General features: G+C 37.5%; 1 protein-coding gene across 4 annotated transcripts in view; it reads right to left on the reverse strand.

Moving 5' to 3' along the window:
• The window catches only part of LOC131073093 (uncharacterized), a 154343-nt gene extending 143425 nt beyond the window's left edge, over positions 1-10918 (reverse strand). Inside the window, exon 1 of one of the 4 annotated variants that reach the window (XM_058009458.2) lies at positions 10324-10917. In XM_058009458.2, coding sequence (XP_057865441.1) covers positions 10324-10483 — 160 coding nt within the window. In that variant the 5' untranslated portion in view covers positions 10484-10917. Of the gene's footprint in view, positions 1-9923; positions 10174-10323 lie in introns of those variants that run through there. The other 3 variants (XM_058009457.2, XM_058009459.2, XM_058009460.2) reach the window with 3 other exon arrangements.
• Between the last annotated feature and the right edge of the window lie 448 nt (positions 10919-11366).

An 11366-nucleotide genomic window follows, 5' to 3' on the forward strand; every position in this document is an offset into this window, starting at 1 on the left:
ACCTGAGATCCTGATGACGGAGATAGATGATATGGTGACCAGATTCATTGAATATGCCAAGAAGGAACGTGAGAAAGGGACCCAGATTCTAGAAGACAGTTTGTTATGATCTCACTTGGCATTGCATTTTCCTATTGGAGGATACTTCCTCAATTTCCATGTCAGCACGTGCTATTTTCTCATTGGTTGAGTTAGTGGTGATATTTATCTACATAGGGTTTTCATTTGTATCAAACCCTAATTAGGGTTTAGGTGGCAAGATCTTGGCCCTTGATCTTTATTCGATCTCGGCCCTTCATTGTATTTGGGAGTCTTATATAAACTCCACTCATTTCATTTGTAATGGTTAATAATAATAAGAGAGAATAGAATAGAATAAGATTAAGAGCAATAAGAGAGAAATAGGCTAAGGTGATAGAATAGTGACAAGAGAAAGACTTGAAGAATTGTTGTTGTTTGGCTATTGGATCAATAAAACATTGAAGTTATGGTGTTTTTATTCAATCATTGAAGTCTATTGCATGTTTCTTTATCTTCTCAAGTCAATCTTTGATGTTAGTTTAAGCATTAGATCAAATGATGGAATGTTGCACTTGATATATTGTGAAGCTCGTTATCCATACCACTAGCTTCTTGCTAATTGTAAGTTAGCCTTGTGTGGTCAACTGGAACCTTTAAAGTTGTCTAAGTTTGATTGTTGCTCAATCATTGATATGCATTCAACTAATGGTGTCTATGATTAGTAGTGATTTGAAAATCTCCAAACATCCTTAGAAGATTGCACTAGTTCTAGTGGAGTTGTTCATGTATGGCGATGCTATGGCTAGTTGAGTTTCACTTGTGTCATTCTTCATCCATTCATTTTTAGGATAGCTTAAAACCTCTCTAAACCCCTATTTTTTGCCATTTTTTGATAATCATTCAGTAGTATTAGGAAGAAACTTCATTGCATATCATTCGCAAAGTCCTTCATGAAATCTTTTGTAACCACAAATGCCCCTTGATGAAACAGCAATTACAACGACCAACTGAACTTATCCACACGTAGTGACCCTACATTCATGAACCTTGGAGTCTTTTCGAATGATCCTTAAGCTAATCTTCAGCATTCGAGAGATTTTGTTCAAGAGAGGATAAGATACTTGAGGTATTTTATTCTGTGTTCGCATGTGCCTAAAAAACACATCAACACCACCCTTCTCTAATTAAGACTTAGTTGAGTTTTCCACCTACTTGGACAGAAATTCACTTGAGGGTTGGATTGCACATGAGCATGGAAAGTCCACCCTTACTTAGTGTTTCTTCATCTTTCTTAATGAGCGCATTTTCACCATGCCACGGTAATTTCATGTTTGGAGGGCGGAATTCCATCAGAAGTGGAATTTTGAGCATAGACAAGCATTGTGAAGTATGTTTGTGTTGTTTAAGTCTTAGATGCCATTCCATCTTCTTCACCCCCTTAGAGCACTTGGAGCATAAGGAAGAAATTAATTCCTAGGGCGAGATTGCAATAGGGTATGGAAATTCCACCCAAGTCCTGGAAAATGAAGTGGAAACTTACCTTGATCATGGAATTGCAAGTGGAAATTCAATCCATGCATGGAAAATGATGTGGAATTTCGCCTTGATCATGGAATGTGGAGTGGAAAATCAACTTGTACAAGGATTTTCATTTTTCCCCTTAACAATTTTCTGGATTTGGAATTGAAATTCATTCACGATAAATTATCCTTGACAACATTTTTTTTCTTTGGAATTTTTTGATATTCCTCACTTCAATCTTGGAATTTTCAAACAATTCACAACATAGACAAGGATTTTATAAGGAAACTCGCTCTAGACTTGAATTTTCCACATGAAATTCAGATTTGTCCAAGATTTTGAAATGCAACCTTAATTTATCCACGGATTCTAAAATATTTCTCACCATTTTCTTCACTTCCTTTTCCGGACAACTCCTTGACAACTTTTCACATTTTCATCAATTTGACAATTATTCTAACCACCTTCCAATTATGGATTTCCATACTCCAAATAGAGATTTCCGAATGATCATAATGGCAATTTCGGATCCTAAAAGGGTGAAAATCAACTTATGTAAGGATTGAAAGGGGAACCTTGACCTAGAGATGGATTTCCTTTTAGGAAATCCATATCAAACATGGGTTTTGTCCTTAAGAAACAATCCTTGGAAAATTTCCTCACTCCACATCTCAACCTAGGAATTCCTGACCTGGCTCGCCCATTCCAAACCTAAACATACCCCTACCAAGGATGAAATCCATACTTACCTCGTGGATTGAATAGCATTCTCCCATCCAGATTGAGACAATACATCACCCTTCCCTAAAAGCTAGGAGACTAAGAAACCCAAAAAATGTTGCCAAGCTAAGAAAACTAAGCAAAACACCAACAGTAACAAGCAAAAAGTGGGGGTCCCCATTTGCAATGGGATGATGTGTGAAAACGCCACAACACTACTCAACAACAAACAATTACAATACAACAGTAGTCTTCACACTTCACGAGAGATCTACACTTTGAACTAAAAGGAATTCAGTAGCATATCCATGCATAGAACATAACATGATATATTAATCTCAAGCCCTGTATGTCTAGGGAAAGAAGGCACAATAAGCTAGGAATGGTTTTTCCCCCACCTCCAAATATAACTCCTCCACAAATATAATGCAACTTTTGATTGACCAATTGAACTCCTAAGACCAAGTGAGGTCAATGTAACACTCAAGCACTCCACGTGGGTGTAAACTGACACACCTTGTATGCTATAAAATGCTAGTCAAAGATGTTAGTCATTGTCCACCTGATAACCCTCTATTTAACAACTTTCTTATAATTGTCATAAGACCAATGACATGTGGCGATGTGTGCCAACTATGGAATCTCAAAATTTCATCTAAGCAGAGGACCTTTTTCATTGAGTTTATTATTTACAATATTACAAAATATTAAATAGCTACAGCTAAAACTAGGACTTGCAAAGTGTACAACACCTAGTCCCCTAATCCTAACAATTGTCACTTGTATATATTTCAAGAATCATAAGGGTTACTCAACATAGTGAACTTGATGTGACTCATGTCCTCTATCTCATTTGGTGTTGAAAGGCACTAATCAAGAAAAAGCTTTTTACCCATAGAAATGGGTATATTCACTAGTTTGTGATCCTACATCCTAAACCCTTGTAGAACAGAGTTTAAATACTTCTTTTGGCTGATCCAAAGTTTTATGTTCACTCTATCTCGCATGATCTCTATCCCTAAGATGAACTTCACTACCCACATCCTTCATACCAAATTCTATTGAATGTTAAATTTTTCAATGCCAAATAATTTCTTTAATGTTGCTAAAGAACATATCATCAACATAGAGATAAATAATAGTAAACTAATCATCATTCTATTTGAAGTAAACAGAATGATCTAACTTAGCTCTAGCTTAGCCCAACTTGAAGATATGAGTGTTGAACTCTTGATACGACATAATAGAGGACTATATAAGACCATAAAGGGACTTTTTCAACTATAAAGATACATAATATAGAGATTTTCCTAGAGATCATACATTCACAAGACCAAATATATCAATATGAATCAAATATAGAAGCCCTACAACTCTAGCCAAGCTCAAATAAAACTTAGCCTAGCTTTGCTTTACATATAAGTGATGTTGATAAAAATCAGAATATATGGAACAATCAGTTATCCTCTCTACTAAGTTTTTACATTTCAATACTCTTAGGCCTTACTAACCAATACGGCTCATGTGTTTGTGCCACAACATGATCTTCTCTATTGGAAACTTATGACTCGTTGAATCAAGAATCTCAAAACTATTACATTCCACAACACTACAATCCAATTGGAATAGCGTTCCAAAACAAACTCCCCTAGCCAAGATAATGGCCCCACACACCATTTTGCATCCATCAATGTTAAGAATTATGTGCACACCAACATAATTCAACTTAATTATAGAGAGAAGGTTCTACACCAAACACAAATGTGTAGAACATTAAGGAGGATTTTGGCTCTTCCATCTCCAAATGCGAGCATGACTTTGCCTCATCCAATGATTTTAAAAGAGAAATTATCTCCTACATACACTCATTCACCATTGAAGCTCTCCTAGTCTAACAATCACTTGCTATTGAGAGTCATGAAAGGAAACTCCAAAATCAACTGGTCCTGCACCCTCATGTACACACATAGCAAGGGCAGCTACAACAAAGGCATCACCACCATTGTCATAAGATGCTCTTGAGTTTGAATCATCATTGGACTCCTTTGCCTTCTTTCCCTGCAATCCTTCTTGATGTGCCTGATCTTGCCACAATTCCAATGTTCCACATTAGATCTACCCAAAGACTTAAATCTTCCCCTAAGACTTAAAGTAAGTTTGTCATTTTTTTCTTGTTCTTGGCCTTTTACTTGGACCAGCTTCTAATAATCAATTCATCCATGATGCATTCTAATGTTTTCAGCCTCGCCTCCTTAGAAAGTAGTGTGCAGATCTCAGTTTGCAGATATATCTATTGCAGTTTGGTAATGATTTTATTCAGCACTTATAATATCTGGGCATTCCGATTCTTCACCAATTTTGCTCTTTCTCCAATAAACATTTTGACAAACAGTTTGCTTGCATGTAGAGAGATGATGTTTTCATTTGTAGTTTCAGATTTGCAAATTATTTGGGACATAACATTTATAACAATGCGTGAATTTCATTCATTAATCATACAGAAGCATACTGAAAGCTCTTAAATATTCTCAGCTGAAACAACAATGAATCTCTTTAATAAATCTGCTGTTATTAATCAGTTTACAGACATATGTCAATTAAAATCTGCTATAGAAATTACATAGGCAAATCAACTTGTTTCTGACCTCACAAACAGTTATATATATCAACCCTTTGAGGAAGCTTGGCACTTGTCTAAACACACATTGCAACCATAGTTGAACGGAAGCTGAAATATGGACAGAAACTACATTTTCAGCTTGAATTCTCCACGACAAGGGCAAATACAGCTACAGGTCACACAATATATGCTTATATATTTTTGCCATTGTCCACATCCAAATGCTAGTAGAAAAAGCCCTCGGACCCAGCCTACTTCTCAATGCCAAATCTCTACCCCGTTATGAAGTGTATAGCCTTCTCTAAGCCAAATGACCTTGCTGCAACCTCCAGCTTTGAGGAAAATGATCTGAACTAAATGCAAGGAAGAACTTGACCTGCCTGAGAAGAAACACCCAACTGAATAGCCTCCAGAATGAATGCAAAAATCTCTGCAGAAGACTCGCCCAGCACTTAGGTTTCCTCACGCCAAGTTAATAGGTTTGCTACCAACCACTCAGCAGAAAATAGCTTTGAAACTCACGCTTTGACACATGATATTATCCCTCCACAAAAACTCCAAACTCTCATTCATGGCATCCAGTTGTGAACATGACCCACACCAATGATAATATAAACTTTCAGCGTCCAGAATTATCTTTGTACAATCTTCACCAAAACTTCAAATAGGACTTCACAAAATCAACTCTCGATCATACTTATAATCTTCAATTGAACCTGCAATCCTAACGCTCAAGTTGAGACTTTGAATGAATCTCACCGCATTAACCAAGGAGGATCTTTCACCACCATGGCCAATCTTCTCTGAGACGGTTTCCGTCCTCAAGAAGACTGAGATGAACCAAGTTCAATCTCACAAACCCACAAGGGTTACACCAAAAAGAAAATAGAATAATCCACCTTCTCAGAAAACACAATCACTTTATTAAAATAAGTCCTAATACTCCAAAAAAATAAGTCCTAATACTCCAAAAAGTGATTTATTCTCATTATTTGATATCTTTGACACATAAGTTACTTTATCAAGTGTCCAACATTTAGAACTTTTAATTCTCATTCCAACGAGCTATTATGCTAAGGTGCTATTTAAATTATTTTAACCTTAGTATAATAAAAATTAATTAGATAAATAGATTGATATTACACCCAAGTTGTGGAAACTGTTGGAAAGCATTGAAATCAAAATCTAACCGCACTGGAGTGATACTAATGATGAATAATGAAGATTGGGCCCAATCAAATGACTTACTATAAATAAATGCTCTCTCCAAGAATCTTGGAGAACCCACCCAAAGTCAGAATTCACTTCGGAGAGCAACATTAGAGTTTTGTAGACCATTTGAGCCCATCGCCAACATCAAACATTCTCTCTGGCACAAATGACAGACATCGAGAAAGCCAAAGCTAACTACAATGCTAAAGTGACCAAAAATGGGTTAAACACAAACTGCTCCTATGCTCAAGATGGCACTACGTTTCTCTTTGGCAACTAGGGTTTTATTGGAACTACAAAATGGCGGTGTGTAGTAGTGGCACCCTTATGCTTCAGCAGCTCCTATCAACTACAATTGGCATCTTCTTGGGCAGTCTACACGCTTTCCTGAGGCAACTTGGAGTTATAAGGTGTCGATGAGAGGTGAGTCTGTGCCTTGCAGTTTCAGCTCAATCCCTTCCCATCCGCTTGACAATGGCAAGGGTTGTTCTAAGTGAGCAGAAAAGGCCCGATCTAACAGAAATGACAAAGGTGGGAAAGGGTGCCACGATGAATGGTGGAGGCAAACACAAGTGAAACAAGGGATGGACGGGAGTAAAGGTGAGTAATCCAAAAGAGCATTACCATAATGCAGTCAGAGATGGTGTACATTGGGAGGGTGTGAGGCATGTGCTAGACAAGGTGGATGAGAGGAGGCGGTTAGTGGGGAATAGCTCAAGAGAAGAGCAATTGGAGGGCGAGGTTAGAAATGGAGTGTTTATGGGTTTTAATCGGGGTGTACCACCAATAGATAGGTCGATGATTTGCCTAGGTGCAGAGATAGCAAGCATAGTGAAAGAAAACAAAGAATAATTTTATGAGAAGGGTTTGATTGGAATATTTAAGGGAATCTGGCCGAGTCTAGGTGAAATTCACAAGTGGATTACTGAGTTTTGGAGCCCCATTCTAGATGGGGATGTCAAGATTTATCCTAGCACACAAGGTTATTTTGTGGTAGTCTTCTATGATTAATAGGACAGGAAGAAGATCCTCTATGAGTACCAATGGAGTTGGGAGGATAAGTATATGCTATTGTTGAAACCATGGTATCCAGCTTTTAACCCTACTACAGAGTCCTTTGACAAAATCCCAACTTGGGTAAGACTTCCTAACCTTCCATTGCAATATTGGTTTGAATCTTGTTTTGAAGCCATTGGAGATTCTTTGGGGAAAATTTGGGGGGGTGAACATAGGCTTTTTAGGGTTTCTGCATACAACATATACCCGTATTTTGGTAGAAATGGATTTGAAGAGAGGTAATCCTGTCGGTATTCTTTTGAAATCTAAATATGGTGATTGGCTGCAACTTGCAGATTATGAAGGTACCACCTTTAGATGCTACAAATGTTTCCAAACGGGACATACTGCTACAAGTTGTGTCAAGAAGAAATCGATCAAACCGGGTACGTGGTGGAAGGAGATCTCCGAGCAGCATTATGTGGTTGAAAGTGGTGGCCAAAATATAAACACAAAAGATTCAAATGAGAAAGCCCTGGCCCAAGACTTACAGAACAAAGATCCCTCAACCCAGTGTAATGACCCTTCGTCTCCCAAGGCTTCGGGAGATTAAGCGACTTTGGCTACCGATAGTGTTAATGTTGGTAGTAGCACTGATAAGGTAGGTAGAGGCCGAATTCAGGAAGCAAGGGCCATATTTCAAAGGTTGGGTGTTGTGATACGGTGGAGAAAGAGAAAGCACAAGTTTGTTCATGAAGCTCGGATGAGGGGGAGATCTTTTGTGGAAGAACTTAGGGCAAAGAAGGTGGAATCAGATGGGCGGGAGGAAGGATGGACGAAGTTGAAGAGGAAGAGAGACAAGAGAGTCAAGGAAGAAGGAACGTTGAAATGCTTCTTCACTCTCATGATAGGGGCGGAGTTAAAATCAGTATGTGAATGTTGACCTGTTAATGGGTCTTGCACTGTGGTGCTTTGTTATGCAAGGGAGGTGGCTCCCTAGTTGTAGCCCTACCTAGTTTGAACCAGGTTTATAACCCAACTTCTAATAAAATCTAAATCTATTACCAGTCAAAAAAAAAGTGACTGAAAATGGGAACATTACATGATTCAACTCAATCTCTGGAAATGTTTGTAACTTTCTTATTTTCCAATCAATTGTGCAAAACCAATCAAAAGCTGCCATGTGGCACCTTCTACAATGTTAAATAGAAACTCCCAATTGTCAAATCCAAACTACTTAGCCAAACTGCTAATCCAAATCACAAATGACAACCAATTTCCAATCAAAATCTAAGCCAACTTGGGGTGGGTTTGACCCCTAACCTCCCCTGGCATAGTGTCTTGTCATTAACTCTACACCCAAGTGAGCTATGCCTGCATGCATACTCTCAAGAGTGGTGCATTAGGTTTCAAAGTAACCCAATCAAAACATCGTTGCTTGTCACACACCATGACCTGTTGCTTAGCTCTTTGTGCTTGCACTAGGCTTTGTGCATGATCCATCACATAACCAACTGCTGGCCCTCCTACACTAAACCTGGGAAGCCTTCAAAGGCACATTTGTAGGATGAAATAAACACAAGTTTTCAATGAACAAAAAATGAACCCAACAAATTTTCGTGAGGGATTCAAAAATGCAATCAAATCTGAGTGATACCACCAATGGAAGGGATTTCTTGAAAAGCCCTAACTTTCCTATCTTGCAAAAGAAGAGCTCCCTGAAATGAACTCTCTTGCAAACAATTTTCTATTGTGTCCAAATACCACAAATAATTCATATTTTTACTAAGAATACCCTTTGTCCACAATCTATTTGAATCTCTTCACTTCAAAAAAAAAATGTCCTTAACAAGAAAACAAAAAAGGTGTAGTCACTCCTTCACACACCTTGGCAGTAGCTGAGGTCCAGAACCTAGGGAGTTTTAATCCCTAAGTTTTGATACCAGTCAAATTGATGCCACTGGTCCATAATCAATCAAATAAAATCCACAGACGAAACAAGAGAACACTGAAATACGATGGTGTCGAGACCCCAACAAAAAGAATATTAGTATAAAATAGAATCCCACAAATGACTTGATTAATTTAACAGTTGTAAGGCATTGCATTTATTTGCACACCTCTCGGAAAAGGAGATAAAAGGGCAGGCCAACCCATTAAGGCTCTGACCCAATAAAATTATAGTGCTAATTACACATACAAGGCATGCATAACCCAATGGTAGACCACAAATGTTGGTAACTCACTAAAACACAACAAAATGCGTTTTACACTCTTAACCCTCATGCTTACTATCAGCATGTTACATTAAATCATGTAAGTGTATACTGAACGCAGCACCAGTTACATTAAGTTTTTAAACATTTTGTTTTCTGGTGCTTATGATTTTAATTTGCTAACCAATAATAATGCAAAGAAAGAAGTCTAAATATTTCGCCAATCCAAGCTCCCTGTCCATGTCTGTAGATGTAATGTCAAAAATGCAAGTTCTTAATATTTCAAAGTTCGTTGTAAAACTTCTATTGCTTCTTAGCAAAATAATCAAGTGCTTCTTCGACATGCGTAGTATTGCGTCTGTTGCTTCAGTATAAAATGCTGATTCCTTCCCATGTGTACTTTTGGCTGCACTTCCAACTTTCTATTTCCTTTTGCAAGCATTTACCCATAATAGCAGAAACGCGTCCAAATTTTTAATTTTTTTAAAAACCACTTTTTTTAAGACTTTTTTTAGAGTTGATTTCAACTTAATTGACCCAAATTCGGAATTTCTATACTAAGTCTACATACTTGAGAATATTTGAATGAAAATAATTCTATATCTGATTTTCCTCACTCTTTCCCGGAGCGTAATTCACGCCTTTTAACTACTCATACTTCGTTCGTTACCAATATGGCAACCATGGCTCTATTTGAATACTAACTCTGGACTCTTATTCCCTCAAGAAGATAAATTTCTTCCACGCTCTGCTCTCGGAATTTATCTTTTGGCACGTGAGATAGCTTCAGACAAGCCAGTTCCAATTTTTTAACAAACGAAACCAGAATGTTACAAAGCGCCAAATTTGCCCCAAGTGTATCTAAAACAACGGCTACGTAGTCACCAGAATGCCAAAAAAGAAAACGCAGTGAATCTCATACTCGCTGCAAACACAAGAAAAGAATCAAACAGAGAAACCCTAAAAATCCCAAATTTTACAATATAACTAAAATGCATAGGGCAATTGATGAAAAACCTGGCTTCTTTGGCGACTGAGACAAAAGGGAATTGCAGCATTGACGAAGCTGGGTAGATAAACGGGCGACATCTTCAGGCAAATCGCTAAAGACATATTTATCATAGAATTTAGCAAGAAAATCCCTCGTTATTGGCACCAGCCCTGCCGTAGAAGCCATTTATTACAACCCCTGATCACCTCGCCTGATCAAATTCTATATTTGAAAGTGCAGGAAAATGGGTGCGTTCACAGTTACACATTCCACGGACAAGGGAACAAATTCTGAATTCACTTTCAACGACCTGCCTCAATCCAACGGAGCTGACGGCGGCCGTTAAGTTTTCACTTGACGGAAGCGAAAAATTTAAGTAGGTGCTTGCTGCCTAGTAGTACAGCGAGATTGGTGAAGGGCCCGCCGCCGTCAGTACAAAATAATTTTTTGAGCCAATTTTGCCACAGTTTAAATGAAAGTCAAGCCGATGCTGCGAAGTAGTCTGTCTCTTTCTCTCGGGTGAACAGAGATTTGAATTTGGCGTGTAGGTTTAATGATAATGGAAATGTTGAGATTTGAACCTTTGTCGAAGCCAATGAATGGTGAGATTTGAACCTTTGTCGACGAAATGACAATGGTAATAATCTCAATCTATGTGTAGTGAGGAAAATTGTATATTCAGTTTGTTATTAGTACTTGTTCTTCTGCTAGTATTATTGTAATAATTTAACAATTTGTTATGTTAATTAGTGATTAAAATAAATTGTTTGGATCAATTATAATTTAGTATATTTCTTATTTTGCTATAAATTTTATATTTTCTATAGTCTAAATATAATTTTTTAAGTTTATAAATTGTAAAATTTATTTTTGATTATGTGATTGGCTAAATTAGTTTGAGCCTTACACATAAAATTTTCAGAATATAAAACATGAACAATTTTTTTCATGATTTCTTTAGTCATATTGCGTCATTCTCATCGTTCCTTTTGTAGCTCTAGTGTTTTGCAAATTCGTTGAAGTATCATGCATCCCTTATTTTCGCATGTCTCTTTAGTTATCTATATTG

Source organism: Cryptomeria japonica, chromosome 7, assembly GCF_030272615.1.
Source record: "Cryptomeria japonica chromosome 7, Sugi_1.0, whole genome shotgun sequence".
NCBI lineage: Eukaryota > Viridiplantae > Streptophyta > Pinopsida > Cupressales > Cupressaceae > Cryptomeria > Cryptomeria japonica.